Source organism: Heterocephalus glaber, unplaced genomic scaffold (assembly GCF_053883595.1).
Source record: "Heterocephalus glaber isolate CG9 unplaced genomic scaffold, H.glaber_assembly_v1.0 deba00001719, whole genome shotgun sequence".
NCBI lineage: Eukaryota > Metazoa > Chordata > Mammalia > Rodentia > Bathyergidae > Heterocephalus > Heterocephalus glaber.
This window is the reverse complement of record NW_028258432.1, coordinates 7,153,354-7,178,148: the sequence shown is the minus strand read 5'-3', so window position 1 is coordinate 7,178,148 and position 24,795 is coordinate 7,153,354. Positions and strand designations below refer to the sequence as shown.

At 34.7% G+C, this 24,795-nt stretch overlaps 1 protein-coding gene across 5 annotated transcripts in view; it reads right to left on the bottom strand.

Moving 5' to 3' along the window:
* Cdk8 (cyclin dependent kinase 8) overlaps window positions 1–24,795 on the bottom strand; it is a 200,291-nt gene that overhangs the window by 34,493 nt on the left and 141,003 nt on the right. For 2 of the 5 annotated variants that reach the window (XM_004854821.4, XM_087199419.1), the window contains exons 6-13: window positions 22,942–23,073; window positions 15,904–16,047; window positions 13,340–13,409; window positions 12,500–12,572; window positions 7,996–8,093; window positions 7,184–7,262; window positions 6,907–7,065; window positions 3,428–4,704 (exon numbers count right to left, since the gene is read on the bottom strand). In XM_004854821.4, coding sequence (XP_004854878.1) covers window positions 4,579–4,704; window positions 6,907–7,065; window positions 7,184–7,262; window positions 7,996–8,093; window positions 12,500–12,572; window positions 13,340–13,409; window positions 15,904–16,047; window positions 22,942–23,073 — 881 coding nt within the window. In that variant the 3' untranslated portion in view covers window positions 3,428–4,578. Of the gene's footprint in view, window positions 1–3,427; window positions 4,705–6,906; window positions 7,066–7,183; window positions 7,263–7,995; window positions 8,094–12,499; window positions 12,573–13,339; window positions 13,410–15,903; window positions 16,048–22,941; window positions 23,074–24,795 lie in introns of those variants that run through there. The other 3 variants (XM_004854822.4, XM_004854819.4, XM_004854820.4) reach the window with 3 other exon arrangements.

Genomic DNA, 24,795 nt, shown 5'->3' with positions numbered 1-24,795 from the left:
AAATTTCCCAAGGTGTCTATGTCTTGTTCATGCCCTCTCTGTAACTGTCTCTTATGGTCATCTCCTATCCAATCACTATGGGAGGGTGATCTCAGAAACTCAAACTGTAGTTTTTCTGTAGTCTTTACCCCTTCCCCAAATGGCTCCTGATTAAATACTCTAAAATATGGTGGGCTCAACACTGAATTTCTTCTCCAACTCTAGTCTGCCATGTGGAAGGAGTCACTTTCACAGTAAAACCAGTTTTTGCAGTGTATAACAACCATGAGCTTTTCCTGGGGTTAGCACTGTAGGTAGACCTGGTCCATTATTTTTCCCTGGAGCTGCTGACCACTTCCTGGCTTACCTTGTATTAGCAAAGAGAGGTCCCCCTCCCCGGGAGCCTAGGTTAATCTTCTAGGCTGCTTCATTCTTGTTCTGTATTGTGTTCTGTTTCTCCATCTTCTCTGTTTCTAGTTTTCCTTTCAGTTCCCTCCCTATTCCCAGAGATCTACTTTTATTTTCCAACTCCTGGAGAGAATGTATTTTGCTGCCAGTCTTTACACTGCCATTTTTAATATCCTTGTGTTGTTAGTGAAATTACAGCTTGTGGTAATTTATTAAAGCAGTGTTGAGGTTCAGAAAAGGTTACTGCAAAGTCTAGCATTTCAATACTTTGAACTAAAGAAAAATGGAAGGCCTACAAAACTACCTCAGAACTCAGGTCCCTCCAGGAACGTCTGTTCCTCCCCCACTGTTTCACTCACTATTTATGAGACTATAGTTAGGCCCTCTTGTAGTTGCTGGGAGTCTTGTAGTGAATGAAAACTACTCTCTTGGAGTTTCTCTTCTAGTAGGGGAAGAAAAACAATCAATGGGTATACTTGTTACTGATGCTAAGTGCTATGTAGGAAAGCAAAACAGGCAAAGGGATGTCTCAAGAGATAAAATTTATCAGATTCAGAGGAAATAAGAGTAAGCCAAAAAACTTAATGCGGGAGCAGCAGATGAAACAGTAAGGATAAAAACCTGATATAAGCTGTGCTTGGCAGGAATCAGAAACAGCAAGGAATGGTGAAGTTGGGGAGAGGCAGATGGAGAGGAGAACAACAGAAGATGGGAGTGTAAGAGGCCAGAACATGTACAGACTTGGGCTCAGTAAGGATCTAGCTTTTACTGAATAAGATGTGCTTGAGGGATATGAGGAGCGGAATGACATAATCTCAGTGCTAAAAGGTTCTTAAAAAGATGGTGGGTGGAGTGGGGTAGGGTAGGGTAGGGTTGGGTGTAGGGAGCAAGGATAGAAGTAGGCAAATCACTGGAGCAGACTAGAAGTGACTGTTGCTTGGCACAGGGTGTGCAGTTAAGGTGACAGACTGATCAGGGACACAGGTGCTTTTTGATGAACAATGGGTTTATGTCCAGATAAACCCATTGTCAGTTGAAAATATCATGTTTAGAATGTATTAAATACACTTAACCTACATTCTTGCTTAGCAACACAGTACACTGTAAGGTATTGTTGGTATTCTCTTGTGATTGTGGGGCTGACCGGGAGCTACAGTTACTGCTGCTGCCCAGCATCCAGAGAGGACAGGACAGTATATCACTAGCTTAGGGGAAAAAAAATAAAAATTCAAAATTCTAAGTACGAGTTTCTATTGAATGTAGTTCACTTTTACATCATAATGTCAAACCATCAAGGTGGGGACTGCACATTTTAAAGAGAGCCTGTGTGATTAATTTCTGCAAAGGATGTAGAGTATGTTAGAGAGGATGGGGCCAAAGCTGCTGCCTGGCCCAGACCACAGGAAGGGCAAGTGCTCACCCACAGACCCAGGTAACTCTAGAAGAGGAGGAGGACGGGTATGTCATTCTGGGTGTGAGTATAATCAGTATAGATAGTGACTAGTAGTAAGTCAGACAGGACAGGTATCTACACTGGAAACCTAGGGATCACTAGCCTATTATACACATGCCTGAGTGGCATCACCTATGGTACAAATGTGGAGGCAGAGGTGAGACCTGCAATGAAAAAGGATCCCTGCTCTCAGGAAGCTTCCATTCCACTGGAAAGAAACAGAAAGCCAGCAAATAGATGTCATCAGTCAAATGATAAATGCTATGTAGAAAAATTAAGGTGGGGAACAGGATAGAGAATGCTGGTAGGAATAGGCATGTGGACATCATTTGCTACATATGGAACCTGAAGGTCAAGCAGAATATAAGAAGTTCATGGTCACCACCACTAGTCTTAACACCATGAGATTGGATAGGATCGTTCAGGGAATGAGCATGAGAGTGAAATAAGGAAATCTGAGAACTCAGCTCAGCCCCTAGACACTAATATTTAGAGTAGAACTTATAATGACTTGATTTTAGAAATTCAAGTAGGAAGAGGAGATGAGCTGTTGGTGGAGCAGCCTTCTCTCCAAGCCACTTAAATTTGCTCAATCTTTAGGCTAGCTTGAGGTGAGAGGCCTTACAGCTATTTTGCCTAACACACATTCCTCAGACTGTTTCATCAGAAACAACTGGGGAATGTGTTAAAAATGAGGATTCTGGGCCGGGGATTTAGCTCAGTGGCGCCGCCACCTGCCCCAGAAGCTCAAGGTCCTGAGTTTGATTCCCAGTACAAAAAAACCACAAAAGGATTCTATGTTTAATCCTAACCTTACTGAATCAACCTTGGGGACCAGATGTTAAGGGGGAAAAATGTTCCACATGATTCTCATATCCACTGTGTTTGAAAATCACTGCATTAAAGACATGGAAAAACATTAAAAGATAATTAAAATGGAAGAGATATAAGGCATGGTAAGGGAAAATACTGACAGAGGCCAAATTGGAGGGCTTTAACTGAATTTTGTGGTTGCAGGGAGCTCCTAAGGGTTCTAAGGAGGGGACTCTATCATCAGATCTATGCAGAATGTGACTGAACTGGGGTGGGAAGACATTAAATGAAAATACAAATTCAGCTCCTTAAAATTATCACTACTGTTACTGTTAAGCATCAGTACTGAAACTCCAATTTGTAAAAATGTTTCAGAATGTTTTTATATAAGTGAGTTGAGATTCTGAGTTTTAAAAAATGATCTGTATTTTGTGTTGAATGAGAAGGGAAAAAAATGATTTGGAATCAAACAGGCAAATCCTTGTCAGCTTAACACCAGAATGCCAGGGATTATTTCAGAGACCAAAGGTTCATCACTGTATCTTTCAAATAGAGAGATATCTGTATGTTACATCTTACATGACTATACTAAGTGTAACAGAGAAAGAGGCCATATCTAAGACTAAGTCATTACTCCATTAGAGAGGTAGAATATACAGATATTATTAATAAAAACAACTGAAGAGATTTATCCAGAAGCTACTTGTTAAGGCATATTTTAAAATTAAAACAATAAAGCCTTTTGTGCATATAAAAAATACAGCTGACTCCATATTTTGACTTATGAAAAATAAATTTATTACATAACACCTTGTTTTTAACAATGTTCAACTTTTTTTATTCAGAATACTTGTGTCATTCATGTAAAATAGTTTGATACAGTACATTGTATGTTATAGGTTTTTTTTTCCTCAAAAATTCTAAGGCTCTCCTACTCCTTCTCCTTTGCTGAAGTAAGGGCACCCTAAACAACGTGCGAACAAGTTTGTAAAAAGAAAATTAAGTGAACAAAATTTTAATAGCACTACACCAACCAACTTTAAAATCAGGACAAAATATCTGAATTGGATGCCGCACCTTTTAAAGGAAGTTATCATTCATGCTTTTTTCATCTTAAAGCATGCTCACAAATCAGCAACACCAACAGGAAAAATAAAACACTGTCTATGACATTCATTTTAGTTTGTTTGCTGAACCAAACAGGTTTCTATCAATGACAACATATTTAATTACTATCAAATAGCAGCTTTAATACCAGTCAAGTCATAGATTGAAAATAAAAAACTTCTAAGTTGGAAATTAATCTTTGGGAGTTTTGAAACCTTTCTGGAAAAACTGTGGCTTTGTGTACTTTCAAAAGAATCCGAGCAATATCCTTGGTCAAAAAAACACTGATTAATGTAGAAAATGAATCAGCCCACCAATAAGACACTAAAAAGAAAGGTGTACCAAAATAATCTCATTTTGAGTCTTGGTTATTTTGAGTTAACATATACTGTTTTTTTTCAAGTACCAGTTAAACTTTGTGTCTGTGTGTACTATTGGTCAGATAATGTTGTTACACTGAAAAGTCACCACATACAACAACAAATGCTTGCCCCTAGCACATTTCACAGCTTCAACTGCTACAGACTGTCACTGAAAAAAATGCATTGGTCAGTCTGAACCATGTCAAGTAAACTATGGAAGTAGCAAATCCACAACACAAACTGTGCTAGCACTTTCTTTTCAAGTCTAACTCCAAAATAGGTACAACTTGGAAGCCACTACCCCAATCTGTGAAAAGTGGTGGAACTTGGCTACTGGACATTTTGAAGATGTGGTTGTACAGTACATTCTCATGGCCCATACCAGGTTCCTGCGGAGAGCTGCACAGTCAGCCCTGCAGCATTAGCAACAGTGCATTGACAAGATTCCGATGCAGCTCAGTACCGATGTGTCTGATGTGAGTACTGTGGAGGCTGCTGGGAGGTAGCTGAGTATCCCATGCTGCTCTGGGGCTGTGATGTGCTTGGTCCAGGGTTGGGATAGGCAGCATGTGGATTGGAACGCTGGAAAGGAGATGAGGGAGAAATGTGACTCAAGCGCTTCAAGGAGTACCTAGGCCCCAAGCAGCAAGGCTGAGGTGGGATTGAAGTGTCTTTATGTTTCAAGGAAGTAAGATGTGTCAATTTGTGCTAGATACTAGCTTTAGAATTAAATGACAAAAACAAGCACACATGCACCCACGCACGCACACACACACACACACACAAACACACCACCCAAATCCTTTAACATTATCTTTTTTTAGTAAAGTCAGAAGTAGCGCATAAAAATAGTAAGCTGTGCCTTATCATGTTATGCAAATAAAATATTTTCCCTATAGCAGTAACCCCTTTATATGCTGCATTGTATCTACTTGATAAGTATTAATTTGCTTGAGAAGCTTATACTCAAGTTTAATGATGTATACACTAAGAAATTCAAAGCTAATTTATATGCTTATTTCTGAAACAGAGCCCCTCAACACCCACATGACTAAAAAAAATGATATTACAAGAAAAGGTATCAGAGACTCAATTCTATTGAGATTAAAATATTTTAACATCCTTTAAACTATTCAATCTTATTTTCTTTTACAAGTTTATATAGAAAAGTGAAAATCGAAATGCAAGATGAGTACTATTTTCAATTCTGCAAAAAAGCAAAGAATAGTGATATGGAGTACTCTAATTTTGATCTGTCATATTATTATTTCCTTTCCTGTATTTCTTTTGTATTATTAGCTCCCAAGACACTGTTCGAGATTAGCCATAATTTATTCTCATTCAAAGCATATTTAATGCCATATAATTCTAAATTCTGCCAATCCTAGCAAAAATAATATTTGAAAAGAGTGGACATATGAAGCTGTAGTTAGAAATAGTACTTCTGAAATCACTTTCCAAAACAAATAGCAATAGCACCAACGAAGAGCGGAGGATCATTTTCTTGGTTTCAGAAGCAAAGGTTAGAATGCTATTCTGCCTCATCCTACATATGTTGTCCCCTACAGTGTGCAAATGTGCTCTTGAGCCAAGAGAGATGCACCCTTCCCTACTAGTGGGGAGAAAAAGATGCTGAAGCAAACACGAATTCCTACAATCTCTCTCTCTAAGTTTACTGTTTAGCTAACTGGAAGAGTTACAAGTCAGGCAAAAAGTTCCATGATGTGGTAGGCAGGATCTCTCCTTTAACCAAAGCAAAAAGCTAATACATAATTCTAGAAGGACGTTAATATAAGTATTCAGAAGATATGCTTCTCTTTTTGTAGGTAAAAAAATGAATTGGCCAGGTCTGTATTCTTACCACACTAAAACATACTTTAGTTGGGAAATGATGAGAATATACAAAAGAAAAAGGGAAGTGTTATACAATGTTCCAAACAAGTATTTCCACAAAGGAACTGACAATATCACATGACAGGACCCATAAGTAGGTTAGGGAGAAGCTTGTGTGGTCAAATCTGTTTTTTGAGTATCAGATTTACTACTGGCTCACTGGGTGACCGAGCAAAACACATTTAACCTCTGCCAGCCTCAGTTTCTTGAAATGACAATGGTACCACTTACATTCCCTGAGTTATCATAACGATAAAAGGAAACTATGGACATTTCATGCTTAGTATAATAGCTGGCAAATAGTAAGTAGTCATTAAGCTGTTATGATTACGGAATCATCATTACCATCAATACCACCATTAATGATATTCATTAAGAATTTTAATATTTTTAATGATAACTGGTATCATCTATTAACTGCTTTAGCCACTATGCCTTAGTATACATCATCCCATTTCATTCTTATCACAGACTCACATTTATCATTGTTCATATTCTGCAAATGATGACACTAAGAATATCTGAATCACTGACTATAAGCTAATGCTGATAAGGTACACCATGTCTAATGTGACAACACCTCCAAGTGAGGTTTTACTAGTCTCATTTTACAGATGAAAAAACTCTATAAATTCTATTTCTTGTCTCAGGTCACAAGTGAATAAATGGCATAATTTGAACTTATTATCCCAAGTCTGACTGGTTCAGAAGTCTGATCCCTACTATACCACTGGTATTACTTTCCATGACCATAACATTCCATGCCACTGTATTTTCCCACTTACACGGAGGTCAGTATTTCTCAATCACATACATTTCATTTTTCCAATGGTCACAAGGCACACTGCAAAAAGTGATATGGCAGGTCAATACAAAACAAACACGAAATACCTGATAGTCTGAGGTCATGATTAGTCCACCTGAGGTAGTGGTAGGAGGAACAACTCTCACTTTTTTCAATGGGGGTCCCTGTGTATGACTGCTGTCTTGGTTCCCTGGGTGGCCAGTTCCATTAGTGTGGTTATTGCCCTGCTGCGGCTGCTGGTTCTTCTCAATTGGTTAAACAGAGAGAAAATTCAACTCAGAAGGAGAACAAAATACAGCCACACTGAGAATGTCAAGGAAGCGGTCATGAACAAGATGTTGCCAACTGTACTTTAATACTTACTTTGTCTCCTTTGTCATCAGGTTCTTCTTCCGTTAAAAATTCTCGCTTTGGGTAAGGGATTTGACAACCGGCAAAAACACTGATCACAAGAAAAAAACAACAAAAATGATTTCCAGAGCACTAATCAATATTTCAAATGCTTTATTCAGGTGGTTTTCATTTTACTCTTCTAAAATAGATGTTATCTCTATCATTTTCAAAGATAAGCACCTTTCATGCAACTGTGATGGAATGAATCTTTTTAACAAATGATATTTTAGCAGGTTCTTTCAATCTTTGATTGTATAAAAATAATCAATAATCATCTAATATGACTCAACTCTTCTTTTATCCTAGTATTAATCTTTTATTACTATAAATCAAAATACAGGTTTCAGCTGGAATGTGTCACTGTTTAAAGCCATTTTTTGTTTTACTAATATTCCCCTCTATATTTAAAACAAAAGTTAGTATTAGAAACACAAATTTATTTGGGAATGATATTTGCAGTTTTAGAACACAAAACTAATTACACGCAATAGGTAATCTCAGCAAATCTGAAGGAGACATAGCATGCATAATCAACGTGTTGATAACTGGATTACTGCTGAAATGAATGTTGTCAATATTTCATAAAGCAAGAGATGAATAGGAATGCCTCTTATCCATTAAGCCTCCAAATGACAACTTTAATCAGCAGAGCTCAATTTTTTCTTACCATAAGGATTTCCTTGGGACCCCCATCTAAGAGAAGTAGCAACTTAAGAGTTGATAACTAAAAGAATGTTCCCAAAATAGCATCATGTTGGTGAGTTAATGAATTGATCACTTACTCTGATGTAGGAAGTGGGTCTTCTAAGAAATAGGGATCCTGCATAGCCTGTTCTGAGGTAATCCGCTTTATTGGGTCCATGGTAAGCAACTTTTGAAGCTGAAACCATAAATCATAAAAATATTAATGCATTATTTGTCAGAATTACCTGTTAGCAGATGTGGAAGTGGTAAATGTTTTGGGTGTGTAATACTTAATACCATAATATAGATGGTATATTCATTCCCCAAATGAACAATGATTAAACTCTTGTTATTAAATTAGATGTAATAACTCACATATTAATTTCCATAATCATTATCTCACTTGATTCTGACTCTAAACCAATTATCTTGCCCCCTTCATTATCAATATTACTTACTCAATTTAGAACAAGACTAAAATTCTTGTATTTTCTAAATTTTTTTCTATGAACATGAAAAACTTTTCCAACATAAATGATACACTAGCCACATGTGGCTATTTAGATTTAGATCCAAATTCAGTAAAACTGAATTAAATTTTAAGAAGACCAGGTGCATTTATGTAGCTACATAAATGAGTACTACATAGTGAGTAGCTACATAGCGGACAGTGAAAATCACCACAAAAAGTTCTGCTGTACTAGTCCACATAATACAATACACAACTTGTAGAGACTCTGGAAGTAGACTGCTTGATTCAAATCCTAGGTTCAAATAATCCTATTAGTGGAGTAATGTTAGGTAAGTTACATAACCTCTATGTAATCCTATTTGTCAAAATGGAGATTAAAAACAGTACCTACTATCACAGTTGTTTTCAAGATTAAATGAATTAATATATGGAAAGTAATGATAATGGTGCCTGACACAAAGTAAACACTATTCCAGGTATATTAAAAAATAAAGATGTGGTTTTAAAAAATAAAATGGAGTACTACTCAGCCATAAAGAAGGAGAAACTAGACATTTATAGCTAAGTGGATGCACACTGAGGCTATACTCAAGTGAAATGAATAGGACACACATGTGTAAATACCAAGTAGTTTCTCTGGTGTGAAAAATTAAAAGTGTGAGTAGAGATCAAAATGTATAATTGATACTGTGAAATAGAAAGAAAAGGTCTAAAGGAGTAGGGGAACTGGGAGAAGTACGGGAAAGGAAAAAATATGAGAAAAGGAAAAAAATGGAAACAAAGTCTATAAATAAGGAAGGGTAGAGGGGGTGAACAGAGGGCAGGGGAATGGGGAAAAAATAACCAAGATATATCATGTAAAGGTACAAGATCCCAATGATGAATGTAACTGTATTGTATACCTAAAATGTACCAATAAACTTAATGGAAAAAAATATGGAAAATACTTAATTTTTAAAAAAACTTACTATAGTAAAAGACATTAGTTCCCCTCAAAATACTCCCCCTTACTTTGAACACACTTATCCCATCATTCTTGCCACTTTCTGAAGCAGCTGTAGAAGTCTTCTCTTATGAGTATCTTTAGTTGCACTGTTGGAATTGCCTAAAATGTACTGAACTGATTCAAAATGTTTACCTTTTGTGGTTATTTTTACTTTGGGGAAGAGCCAGAAGTTGCACAGTGCCAGATCCAGAGAGTACCATGGAGAGGAAACACCTAATGTTTTTACAAGCCTGCTTTTCTGTTTCTTGGCATTTGATATAAGTATTCACCTTATTTTTGCTCGTACCTCATAAAGACACTATGAAAAGTAGACTTCCAGAACTGTTTTAGAAAGTGGCATGAACAAGGACAGTATTAGAACCAGGGGGAGAATTCTAAAGGTGCTTAATATCAAATGTATCTTTTACAAAAATAAATTTAGAAAACAAATTTTAAACATTCACCATATATTTTCATCAACCCTTGTTAAGTATTAGCTATTCTAATTATTATTGCTACATAAAGAATGTCATTCTAATAATGGAGATTCAGTATTTTTCAGTTAAAACACAGCTACTAGAAGGCTTTATAGTTCTAATATATAAGAAATTGTCTACATTATGGTCTCTTAGTTATAACTTATAGTCTTTGACTTAATGCAGTGTTTTCAGATAGCAGACACTAAGCAGTTTTAGTGTGCAACAGAATCACCAAGAAGACAGCAGAATCACCAGCAGACTGCTGGATTCTGCTCCCAGAGTTTCTGACTGGTAAGTCTGGGCAGAAGTCCAAGAACCTGGATTTCCAGCAAATTCCAAGGTGATACCTCTGCTGCTGAAATGAGACCACAGTTTGAAAATCGATGCATTAACATATACATTGAGATTTAATGGAAGATGACACAATTTAGATAACAAAAGAACGTAGTAAGATATTTAAAAATGCAGATAAAATGCTGGGATGGTGAGATTCAAATTTAATTTAATGATCTGGTATTTCAATTAAAACCTATTTTTATTTTCTGGGTGGGTCAAAGGTGGGAACCTGGACCTGCCAATGGCAAGTATTTTTTTTTTTTGGTGCCGGGGATAGAACTCGGGATCTTGTGCTTGCAAGGCAGGCAGCAGCACCACTGAGCTAAATCCCTGGCCCAGTGGCAAGTATTTTTAAAATGAATACTCAACACATAATAAGATTTCAATGAAGTTTTCAGATGGGGCCACCAAGATTACCAGTATTTAAGCCAGGACATGTCAGTAAATACAAGCAAATAAGCTATAAGCAAAGAGTATTTCTGTAAGAGTTTCAATGATGATGACAGTGAGAGTCACTTTAGACTATTATGAGTGGCAGGTACTTGGGGAAGGTAGAGTAACTCCCCTAAACCAGTGACAGTGAACCTTTTAGAGATGGGTGTCCAAACTGCAACCCAAAAACCCACTTATTTATCACAAAAGGCCAACACTGCAATAACATCTAAATACTGAGGTTTTAGTTTAGAAAAAACAACTATACATTAACAACCTTTGTCTTAAAAGAAAAACAACGTATGTGCCATGGGTTCACTATCATCGCCCTAAAAAATTACTTTTAGTCAATCATCATTATCATTATTTTGTTAGAATAAGTTCATAATTTTGAATGATCTAATTTAACTTTCCAATTTGGGTCCTGTTGTAAGCACATAAGAATAAATCATATGAATAATACATTGTGTGGTACTGTGACATGTTAAGCACTGCTTTTTAAACTGCTCATAGATACAATATACATGATATAAATATGACATGGTGTATTAGCAAGTGGAAGACGCAGAAGCAGAAGCAATAAAGGGAGAAGAAAAAAAGCAGAAATGATTGACAAGTGGTTTGGTTTCTATAAAGGAAAGTTTAACCCTTTCAAGGTAAAAGAATTTCCACTTAAGAACAGCTGGGAATAAAGACTGAAAAAATTTTAAGCCAAGCAAAAACTTGCTTCCCTAATTCTTTTTATATTATAAACCGCTTTTTGAAAATATAAAACTGAAAAACATTTAAAATTATAATAATGTAGCAGTAGAAATTTTATTGCAAACAAATTTAAGTTGGCAATAACTGAATATAATCTTATTATAAATTACCTTGCTAGTGCATGGATTCATTTAAATTCTAAGTCAAGATATTTCTCCATTACACATTGATAAATATTCCATCTTTCACACTCTTCCAGAAAAAGCAAAGAATATATACCATTGATGAAAGATACCTAATATTAAGTTTATAAGAGGTATTTTGGGAGGTAAAAAGACTTTAATCAGTCTTTCAAGACTTGAAATATAGGATAAATTACATTATTTCTGAGTGGCAGAATTGTTTTCTCTTTATACTTTTCTGAAATTCTTAAAATTAAAAAAACTGGTGAAAAATAATAAATTTAATTTAAAAAATTTCTTCACAACAAGGGAGTGAAGGGAGGGGAAGGTGAAAGGAAAAGAGGGAAAGGAAAAACTATGAGAAAAGAAAAAAAAATGGAAATGAAATCTATGTAAATAGGTAAGGGTGGAGAGGGTGAAGAGCGCACAGGTAATGGGGAAAAAAATAAGAACCAAGATATATCATGTACAGGTACAAGCACCCAATGATAAATGTAAATGAATTGTATACCTAAGATGTACCAATAAAACATATCGATAAAATTAATTAAAAAAAACATTCTTCACAAATTTGTTACAATTATTATCTTTTTCTTTTTGGTACTGGGGAATCAAACTCAGGACCTTGTGCTTGTGAGGCAGGTGCAGCGCCACTGAGCTAAATACCTGGCTCTACAATTATTATCTTTTTTTTTTTTATTTTGGTACCGGGAATCAAACTCGGGTCTTTGCGCTTGCGCAGCAGGCGGTGAAACCACTGAGCTAAATCCCCAGCCCTACAATTATTATCTTTAGAAAAGCTGAAGACATCAAACATTAATCTGTCAAACCATGACACAGGTTTGGAAAAACAAATATTTTGATGGCTTCACTGGTATGACCCAACTCTGCATTTACTACTGAAGTATTTGACAAGTGCTAAGTAACCATATAAAATGACTCAACAAAGCTTTAGTTTGGGCTAGTCAATGGGGGGTGGGAATGCATTTCATTAGTAATGTTATCAAAGCTTACCAAGTGGAATGCTTTACTATCCGGTTTAACTTTATGTTTTTCCATATACTTGATAAGGCTGCAGTTGGTATACCTGAAAAACAAATATTATGAAATATCTATATTAGAGATTAATTTGACACTGGCTACTATCCTTCCAAATAGTTATTTTTATAACTGACATAATATATACAAAAAATGATATGATCAGCATCAAAAGTAGCATTAAATAAATTTTATATTTTATTCACCATCTACAGTAGTCATGTTTGACTGGCTATCAATGATTAAGTGTAATACAATTTATGATTAACATACACTGAATATGTTTTCTCACATGAATTATATCTTAACAATTGTTTTAAATACCTGGGCCAAAAGTTTAATTTAGCCTTATCATCAAATTCAAAATACATTTGTTATATGTTTATAAATTGGACTATACTGATCCCTGACCTTACATCATAAATAAATATTAATTTTTCTCTTATTAAAACTTATATAAAATTACTACACAATCTATGTGGTAGGCAAGTAGATATTAGTAAGGTTTGTTTAATTTTATTTCTCCAGCTGTGGTACTTCCCTATAATGTCTAGCTTCCAAGAAAGTTGTAAATATGGAAAGAAATGAGTTGATTTTTTTCTCACATTTAAATCAGCTGTTAATATTAGTCACCTTCTCTATATCATCCCTTTAGCATAAGAAACAAAGACTGACATAAAATATTAAGAGTAAATAAGTAAAATTACTTAGTAAGTAATCTTATGTTTAGTATTCCATTGTTTTGTATATTCAATTTTATACTGAGTATTCTGAAAAGTTAGAATCAGCAAAGGGTCCATTTTCTTTCCAACTTACGTATTTCTTCTGAAATCTTTCATTAATGTTGAATGTTCAGGCATCTTTTTTATATCTTCCCAATCTTTATCTGTGAAATACATTGATAAATTTTTATGTTACTTAGGTTCCTACTTTCAAGAATTTTAACAAATATTACTTGTATTTCATTAGGTTTTATAACTTGTAAACCTTTATAAAAATCCAGACTTCAAATAAATTCTCTGCTATAGCAAACATCCCAAACTGTAAATACAATTCGTGATCTCTTTGTAGCTTTGATATCACTATTTATCTTTTTAATTTTAAACTACTTATTTTCTCTCTGTTTACTATAAGCTGCTTCAATTTTATCACTAGAAAGGGATAAGTTAAAAATAACTATTGTTAGTCCTATTTCTACTAGTAAAACCATTTATTTTCCCCTTTCCATCAAATCTCTTGGTTAAATCAGTAATCACTATCTTCAACGAGAAATCCAAGATCTTTCCCCTCACTGGCTTTAAGATACACTTCTCTTTATGATATGACCACTCTTTTATCTTAATAAACACATTTCTTGACATTAGTGATCAAGGTAAGTAGTAGTAACTGTTGGCAGTAGAATAGGGTGGGATATAATCAGTATATTAAGTCAGTTGGTACGTTAACTGGTTCCAATATTATTACTCAACATAACTCAAGCTAAGAAATACATTAAGTACAAAAGTGTTTCAAATTTGCCTGCACTGGACCTGCTCAAACAATGTAAGTTAGCTAACTTTCTGCCATCATTGTCAGGGAGCTGTTACTAACAGTCTACTAGGTGTCCAGCATTGTAGCAGGTAGCTTAACAGCACCTTTAGCTTTCAAGTGCCTTAAGAAGTTTGCTAGCTTTTGAACTTGTTAAAACATTTGCTCCCTATCATCTACAGAGATCACATAACTTAAGCTCCTAAATAGGATTTTTTGGGGGGGGGCACGGGGATCGAACTCAGGTCCTTGCACTTGCGAAGCAGGCAGCAGAACCACTGAGCTAAATCCTGGTCCCTAAATAGAATTTTTGCCTTAACTATTTCCAATTTCTTTATTTTGCCAATTTTTCAAGGTAGAAATGTTGAGGTAATCCTTCAGTCTTCCCTCAATTACACATGGCCTCCTAAAAATTATAAATCTGTCCTTTATTCTCCATCCTTACTATCACTTTGTGGCTGTGGGACTGCTATGGCAAGCAGCTGGTTTCCTGACTTTGGCTACCTCTTTAACTGATTTTTACATACCACTGTTACACTAATCTTTGTGGAACAGAACATAAATCACATATTTAATACTCAGGAACTTATTACGGATTCTTATTCTGCATGGTATCAGATATAAATTCTGTTGCTTGCTTTTCAGGGCTTCTTATAAACTGAGGTCACCCTAACTGCTGACCAACCATGTCCCTCTCCCTGTGGGCCTCAGAAATAGTGGACAAATTAAAAAACAGGAATAAAAGGCCATTCCTCTCTATCTACTCAAATAACAATCTATTTTTTAAACATTCTACTGGTGCAATGCAAACTCCAAGAGGGTAAGAATCATATTATTGTACCAACATTTTTTTTACTCAAGACAGTATCCGACATGGTAGGTACTCAATAAATATTTAGCGAATAAATGAAAATCCAGTCACAACAAAGTGGTATTCCCAAAACTATAAACAGTTTTGGAGAAAGGCAATATCTATGTAGGTGTTCTGCATTTACTGATAATTAACACCCTTACAGAGAAATATAGAATGAAAACTCCCAGACATTCTGTATGAGTCTTGAGTTATAGTGATCTGAGAAATATTCCTAATAAGATAAAATTGCTATTAAGTACTTGACTAGCCAGAATTATTTAGGTTTTTTAAACAAATTTTCGTTATTCTGGACCTCTAGACAGTTTGTGGTGACTGATGAATTGCCATGCTGTGGTATAACTAGAAGTTGGGACAAAGGTGGAGAGATGTAATGTTAGGGATGGGACATCTATACATTTTGTCCCTGTTGCAAAGCAGTGGGCTAACTCATTATGAAGTACTATGACTTTCACCCACTTCTTGTCCTAAGAGAACAATTAAAAGAATAGACTTATAGACAAGGGTTAGAAGGCAAAAATTCTATTTGTCAGTAAAATGTGATTTGGTACAGTGACCTATATAGGAGTAATACTCAAGATTGGTATTCAAATGCCAAGTAATGACAGTATTAAATGAGCTGCTGGAAAAAAGATTCCACTACTGATTTTATAGCTTCTATTGGTAAGAACAAAAGGCATCTTTTTAATAGAGATATTATGAAATTTGTATCATTTCAAATATCAAACAACAAAAAAAAGCAAACAAAATGAAACAAACAAAATTCTCAAATTCAGGAAACCTATAAATATTTTCATGCTAATATGTGAATTCTACAAATTTTGCGGACTATTGCTGTGAATTTTTGATAAATGCCAAGTCATAAAAATGAAGAATCAAGTAAGAGTAGCTTTCATCAGCCAAAAATATATACCTTTCCATTAAAGATATCTAAGTTCAAACAACAGTGATTTAAAAATGAAAACAAAATCATAACGTGTACCTGCAGGAAATCCCATTACATTGAATATTCTGTCCAGCTGGTCATGGTGATAAGGATTACTAGTTTTGATGTCCTCTTGTCGACAGTGAAATATTGGTTCTGACGTTAGTAGTTCTGCAAATATACACCCTATAGCCCAAATATCTTTAAAATAAAAAGAAAAAAAAGAAAAAAAGAAAAAAAGGAAAAAGGAAAAAGGAAAAAGAAAGGAGGAAAATAAAGTGGTTCTTTCCAAAAGAAAATGCATTTTTATTTTGGTGGGGAGTGTTTTTTTTTTTCCCTAATAAGACATATTAATTCCTAAGCAATTATAATTACTAAATATCATGGAACATTATAAATATATATATACACACATATATATGTATATATATATGTGTATATATATATACATATATATATATTTTTCCACCCTACCCACCCAAATTTTTCATTCCCTGTTAACCTCTATCCCACCCAGTGGCTTCATTCTAAGGCAAATAAAACTTATTAGCTGGGTTTTCAGTGGGTTTTTAATGCCTCGAACATTAACTTTATTATGAAATACATATAAAACTGCATATGGAGCAAGGGAACCACAAACAAATAAAACAAAAAAGTAAAAAGAAAACACAAACAACCTTTGAAATTGGGCCCTTACCAAAAGCAATCAGTAAAATTCTTGTGATAACTTTATCTTATTTGAAAATTCTAATAATTATTTTCTCTTGCTGCCACTAATTAGCAAGGTATTATTCTAATGAGAAAAAGGCAATGCTTGATCTCAAATACTCTGATAAAACAGTATTTCTACCTGGACAGTTTTTCTTTCAATGTGTTTTTTTATGCTGTAAGTGTCCACTTTTGTAAACTGAAGTATTTAGTAAGCAGGACAACAAAATATAAACATATTAAACACATGAAAGCCCATCTACTACCATTAATATGGCTATGAAGGCTGTAAATTAGTAAGAATTATTTACAATACTTGGAAAATGTATTTTTTTGTCTGCAACAAAGTAAATTCTCTTCATTGACAAGGTAACAGTTAACTTTGACTAATATTAAATTTGTGTTCAATAGAACCATTAAAACAGGCAAGGCCTACATGCCAATTTAAAATATGAAGCTGAAAACATTAGATTTCTACTCTTAACAAAACCTTAAATTGAAAATGTTATTTTCCCTACACTGAGTACAATGTTGTGCACACAACAGATACTTAATAAGTGGTTTTTAACTAATCTAAATAATACCTGCAACAAACATAAATAATCATAGTGTCAAGCAACATCACTATTTTCTTGAAGCTGATTAGTAACTATCACTTACATAACAGATGAGAAAAAACTGATCTATAAGTGAGAATTCCTGAACTTCAAAATTGGAACCCAGACATTTAATTTAATGTAAAATAATCATATTTACATTTCAGAGTAACAAGTTAATAATCTATACATAAAAGTCACACTCTGACCAAAAGTAAGTGATTTTTTAAAAAAAATGACACCAGTTTTGCACATGGCTACCCCCTATAAATCTGATATTTCATAATCTTAATGCCAGATAAGCAAGCTAAATTAAGCAGGATCATAAAAAGGAATGGTGGATCATTTTGCATGTTTAAAACTCTACTCATGAAACACTCAAGACACTGTAACAATTTGTTTACCTACTAAAAATTCCAAAAAGAAAATTAAATATGTAAAGGAATATGAGAAAAAAATTTAGTTATCATAAAAACTACACTGCTTTTAATATAAAGTCAGGTAAGTAGGAAAGAGTAGTTTATTGACTCCTGTTTAACCCTGCCCCAAACCCTCCCTCTTTATATCTTCTATTATCTCTCACTAGTACCAGTTTCACTACCCTTTTCTATAAAATCCTTATCTAGACATTAATCATGAGTTAGATGATTGGGTTTTTATTTCAGAGAAATTTCTAATTCATGCAAGTCTCTCCTTACGACCTTGTATGTATTTCTCATATTCTTTCCTGCTCACTTCCCTACTTAACTCCTTCCAGGAAGGCTTTCCAAATTAAGAACATGTAAAGCCCATCCACATCTCAGGTGTGTAATGCTCTTATATAGCTACTGAACTAATCTGGCAAAGTAGCTAGTAATTGGCACATCCCAAATTGAGAGGGAAAATTTGGCAAATATTTTAATCCATAGGTGCTTACAGCAAGGTTTTATCTTGATAAAAAACAGAAAAGTTCCCATCCTACTGCATATTCTTCTCTTAGAAGAAAGCTACCTAACAGAGTGTTCAGCTATTTGAGGATGAATTTAAAATTTAATATTGCTTTGGTGATGATTAATTAGAGGTTGACTATACCTCTCTTTCAGCCCTCTCCTCAGAGTTAATTAAACAAATATTAATAACAAACAAAACACTTAACAATTAATTAAACTTTGTCCCCAGGATTATGTTTCTTAGCCTCTCTCCCCTCTCCCTCTCCCTCTCCCCTCTCCTCCTCCCCGTCCCCCTCAGGTTTAATGACTCAGCTTGCAGTCTGTACAACTGAGTAAATGACCTCACCCTAAATTTGTTTGTAGTAGAGGGTAGGAACATACTAGTTTGATGGGTCCAGATCAGATTTTTGCCCTATGTTTTTGCTCCTTCTTAGTAGCCCTTAGTTTAATACATCCACTCAATTCTAACAGATTTAAGCCTTCTAAATGATGAGTTTAAAATTAACATGTGAATGCCTTCAGCAAATTATATGTGCATTCAACTACAAGGGTTCTTCTGTTACCTGTTTACGCTACAGCTACCAGACAGGGAAGTCAACATGCTAAGAAAGTTCTTGGTGGGAATATGCTGTGTGCTTTACCGAGCAAACATTCAGACTACCTCACAGATAAGATGAAGAATGGGAGCATGTGGTAGAGGCTGAAATACAGGAAAGTTCCATTTTTACACTACCTTACTCTTAGTTTTTAAATCATATATCAAAAAATGGAGTGTGTATGATTTCTCTGAAACAAAGAACAGTCAGTTAGATAATTACATCATAACTTTTGTTTTGATTTGGTTTTATGAGACCAGGGTCTTACTATGTGGCCCAAATGGCCCTCAAACTCAATCACTACCTCAGCCTTCCGAGTGCCGGGATTACTGACAAGTGTGCACTACCACACCTGGCTTTCCACTATAAATTTCTGAGTCAATTTTTTTTTTTTTTTTTTTTTTTTGGTTCCAGGGATCGAACTCGTGTCCTTGTGCTTGCGAGGCAGGCAGCAGAACCACTGAGCTAAATCCCCGGCTCAATGTTTTGATAGAAGCAAAGTGTACTCCAAGACTGATCCAGGCCAAATCAGACCACCATTGCTGAAGAAATGGCACTGACACTGATTTTAATCATTTTCAGCTATGTTGGCTCCCTCTGTAATTTCCCTACTACATAAAGGGCAGGTATTTCTATCTAAAGCCATGGAACTCTTAATAGTTGAAGGGGATCTAAGAAGTGATTCAGGCTAAATTCTCATTTTCAGAAAATGAAGCTTAAGGACTAAATATTGCACTTAAACACTGTCCCTAGACAGAGCTAAGAGTAAACTCAAATGATCTTTGCTACTTCCACTGCTCAAAGAGGGCAAAGTTGTTTTACACATCTATTCATATTACCTCAAGTAGACAGTAAACTTCTTAATGGTAAGGCCCATAATTTGCATTCATATTGGTTTCTCCTGAATTTTAAAAAGTTTTCATAGTATTTCCCCTAATTTTGATGTAGGTGAGGAGTAAAAGGAGGGAGATAAACATGAAAATAGGCCTTCTCTCTCCCTAGTTATACAGCTATGGGAACATGGGAATCTATCTTTCTAATCCCTGGTAGTTTTGCTTTGTGGCACACAGCTTGCACTAAAACTTCTGGACTGAAGAATGTCTTAGTAAGTAAAAGTTATATGAATTTTCATAATGTTCCCAATAAAAAATAAGTATCTTAGGAAAAACAAGATAATGAGCTAGAGCCACAAGTTTCTGTGGTATTATTATTTTTTACTCAATTCAAATCAATTCAAAGTCTCAAGTGGTCAATCAACTGAAGCTAATATTAATATTCATTTCCTTATTTGTATAGTCTGTTACTATGTCGTATAGAAAGTAACAATGCTTTGGAACAGTCATTTCCTAGGTGGAACAAATTTTTTTAGGAAATAACGTATTCAAAAATAGGACTGGCTTAAATAATTTTTACTTTTCCTTCTAACTAGTATTTAAAAAGAAATATATTTTGGAATAATTTTAGATTTATAGAAAAGTTGCAAAGACAGTGGAGAGAATGCTCATATTTAACTGACTGATCCATGTATTTATTTTTCTATAAAATAAAATTTGATCTCAAAGCAGGTTTGAAGACTAGTGAACACAAAATTTTTGAAAGATGTTCTGGATTCAAGATTAATATGGAAGAGTGATCACATGTATTTATCCTTTTCTCTTCTAGAAGCTACGTTAAAATGACAGTAGAGTCCTAAGAGTGTAAATTCAAATAACAAAATGGATAGGAAGAGACTGTCAGGGACAAGAATCATTCATTTATTCAAAAGAGAAATGAGTTCTCACTGTACACCTGGCAGGCATTGGCTTCCAGTAGTGAACAGCAAGATGAGATCTATCTGTCTTGGTGGATTCTGGATATGTTCAAGGCAACACAGACAATAAGGGTGGAAGTATAATAGTGGGAGAGGAGGGTTACTTTACACTGTGATTGAGGAAGTTCTCTGTGAAAAGGTATTTTGACTAAAAGAAGAAACTGGCCATGTGAAGAACTGTTCTAGGCATAAAAACATTTCTAGAAGGTGGAAGGCAATGAAACAGTTCAAAGAAAGCCTCAGTCCACAGTACTGCTGTTCAGTGGAAAGTACATTTGTCCTACACAACTCTGGGAAGGTTTTGTACCAGGAAATACCAGTTATAAAGTCAATCTTTAATCAATAGATCTTCTTCCCCACTCTCTACTACTGCCCTGGGCTGCCACTGAGTTTAGGCCAAAAGTTGAGGGAATTCTTTCCTGAAGACTTTGAATGGCCTCATAGCATAGACTTGTGCATTCCAGCATTTCGGATTTCTCTGGGAAATGGTAGCCTGCTGTTGTACAGTGTAGTCACCAATCTGTCAGTCCCATAAAGTATACAAAATTTCCAAGTGGTTTTCTGTAAACTAATTCTTAAATAGACAAGTTGAAGGTCACCAAACAGTTAAAGAATACTTGCCATATGGAAGGGAGAGATCAAGACATACACATGAAAAGAGAACCTACAAAGAAAACAGCTAACTATTCTGGGTATATATAAATTACAAACAAAGAAGCACTGTCCTCACAGATATTTGAGAAGCTTTTTTCCCTCACATAAAACAAGATCTCATGAAAAAGTAAAAATCAGAAAAAAAAAGAATTCCTAGAAAAGAGAAAGAAAACCATGAGCAAAAAAGTAGTATAAAGAATCAATTCAGGAAGTTCAACATCTGACCACATTGAGTTTAGGATGAGAGAGTAGGAAATACTGAGGAGGAAACCAAAAGACAACACAAGAAAATCTTCCAAAAACACAAGATATGAACTGCAGACTGTGCCCACCAATTGCTCAGCAAATCACTGTGAAATGTGAAAACCGGAAGTCCTTGTTTGTTTTCAGAAAGGAATCCCACCTCCCAGGTGACTGAGCAGTGTCTGAAAACAAGATTGACATGAGACTTCATTAGCTACACTGATTCTACAAGACAAAGTACCAAAGTTCAGAGGGACTATGATTTAGTACCTACAATTAAAAACCTTGCCTATTGGGCCGGGTATTAAGTTCAGTGGTTCCGCTGCCTTCTTCGCAAGCGCAAGGTCCTGAATTCGATCCCAGGTAAAACAAAAACAAAAAACAAAAACCCCCCAAAAAACCTTGTCTGGGCCAGGGATTTAGCTCAGTGGTTCTGCCACTTGTCTGGCAAGCATAAGGACCAGAGTTTGATCCCCGGTACCAAAAAAAAAAACAACAACAAAAAAACCCCACCTTGCCTATCAAGTGTAATAAACCAATTCTTGAATTAGAAAATTTATCTCTAAAATACCTTGCCAAAGGAAGTTACATAAGAATATACTGTGGCAAAATAAGAAATAAAGTCATGGGATCCAGAAAGAGATCCAACCCAGACAACTAAAAAAGAGAAAAGTCTCAGTGAGATGGTACAGTAGGCCTGCAGAGCAACCAAGTTAGAATAAAAGACTTCAAGGCGGAATTAGCCAGTAAAAGAAACACAGATTTCATGACATCTTGGAGAATACAGAACAAGTTGAAGAAGCATATATAATAGAAAAAAGAAAGGCAAAACACTTAAGAAAAAACTACTTGATGAGAAATTTTAACCAAATAAAATGAAGTACCATAAAGATGTAATAGAAAAGCAGAAGAAAAAATACTGAAGTAGTTGAGTATTACATTCATCATAATATACAACTTAGGTATAAACAACTGGTAACTAGGGTTAGCAAATAAAAAAGTACAAATATTGATGCAGTGATGATGGTACTACTAACATAGCTTATAAGCTGAGAGGTTGATAGAAGAAGAAATATAAGAGTACTAATTTCCTAATTCTTCATAAAAGGGAGGTAAATCAATACCATGAATAATGAAGAAGGGGATTAAAATGCTCCAAATTCCTAGTTTTTTTCATAATCTTTTTCCTTCAATATTAGAGGAATCCTATAGAAGTTAGCATTGGTGAAAGAAATATTTATCTGAAGTTCAAGAATATCTGAAGTTCGAGGAGTTCAAAAGTTTACTATCTTATTTTTCTTCGTAAATAAAACTAAATGCAAACTTTTACTTAAAACAGAATGCACAGTATGATCCTATTTATTTGAAAAAATTTTGTGATTATCTTTCTATGTACAGTTGGGCTAATGCTAATGACTGCATTACTAAGTAGTAAAACTTTGAGTTAGTTTTTGCTCTTACTTTTATAATTTGTTATATTACTTCATGTAAAAATACAAAAATAAGTATCTTTCACAGAAACTTTAAAAAGTCAGGAAATTTTAATTGTTTCTACTCACCAATAGCTTTGGTATAATGTCTTGCTCCAAGCAGTAGTTCTGGGGCTCGATACCAGAATGTTACAACCACTGGATCCAAATCTGCTAAAGGCTTCAAAGGTGAGTTAAATAATCGGGCAAAGCCCATATCAGCTGTAAAATAATAAAAAATAGATAACATTAAGTAAATAAATTTTTATAAGTCTGATTAGTCTACTTTTACCATTGTTATTTAGTAAGATATGAAAAATGTGCCAAAATCTGGGGGAGAAAAAAACCCATAAAACATCTTACCCTTTTTAGAAGTCTAAATATGTAACACAAATTTGAGATCTTCCTTCTTTTGGAACTACTGTCACCCAGCTCTTTAGCTGGGTTATAGACAAGCTCTGTTGCCAGAGATCATGAGTGACCCTACTCCTCTAGGCAGATTTCTTTCTATCTGTCACATCATCACTGGGGACAGAGTTGCTGGGCTGCATTTTTATTCTTTGTTCCTGTCTCATGCACTGTCAGAGTAAGGCTTTCCATTATTTGCATCAATAAGATTGTTCACTGGTATAGTAAGAAGCTGACCATATGGTAAGTTAATATCACTATTTCCCCTCCTTTATTTGGGTTGAATTTCCCTAACTTAATTTTTAAGATCACAGTATTTCTTTAAGCTGGAAAAAACTTTAAATGTCATGTAACTGAACCATATACTTTTTCGGATGAGGAAACTGAGATTCACGATGTCACAAAATCAAACTCAGAGCTGGCACTGAGTACTAATACAGTTTGTGGCATTTAATAAAGTTTAAAATGTGACACAACTATTTGGATACCAGTTTTTGTCCAGCTAAACCATAACCTTCTTAAAGGCAAAAACTGCCTTTTTCATTTCACTATTGCTAACAGTATCACATATAGGGTCATTACACATACTTTTGCTTAATATTATGTTGAATGACCACAATTCATACCACCTATTCAAAAATCTTCAAGATTCATCCACTATTGGGCATGTTTCATTTCATTGTCCTATGTGTGTGTGTTCATATATAGTGATATTTAGCTCTCCTCTAATTATGGAAGGAAAAGAATTTTAAAAATTGGTAAAGAATTAAAATGAGTCAGATTACTAAATACTGGTTTACAGAAGAACTAATATTTCTTCTTAAATATGAAGGATTTAAGACATAATGTTGCCCAAACGTGATAACATCATATGGTTTACAGAGAAATATTTTAAGGTTTTCCCAAATCATACAGTAAAGAACACATTTATATCTACTCTTTGACTTTTCTATTTTGCATACCTTGAACTTGCATTTGAATTTGATGCCAGCAAATCTGATTGGACAGGCTCCTTTAGAAGACCACCTAAGGACTTATACATCTGATGACACCAGGATGAGAACTAACTGGGCTTTCTCAAACAAGGCCAAAGGCGTGGCATACACTGAAGTGTATCATATAATCTCACAACTAAAAATTTATAAAGTTTATATCATAAAAGAGTATATTTCAAGGAGTCTAATTAGAAATGCAAAGTGAGATTCAGGGGATTTATAAGGAAGAATAGTGAAAAAGGGTTAAGAACACCCAAGTTTTTGTTGTTGGTAAAGTGGTACAAGTCAGTAGATACTTCTAATGTATATTAAACCTTGCAATCAGAAATTACTATTAAGTTTATTACATGCTCTCACAACCCCGCTGTCTTCAAATTAATGTAATTTAATTAACTTCTTCTATACACACATAAAAAAACCCTAAATATAAGTGACAAACAACTTAGAACTGACAATGACAAAAGTAACCAGTTAGGATAAATAAATTTAGTTCTATCCTTACAGATTATTAAATAAGAAAAGAACACAAAATTTTGCCTTG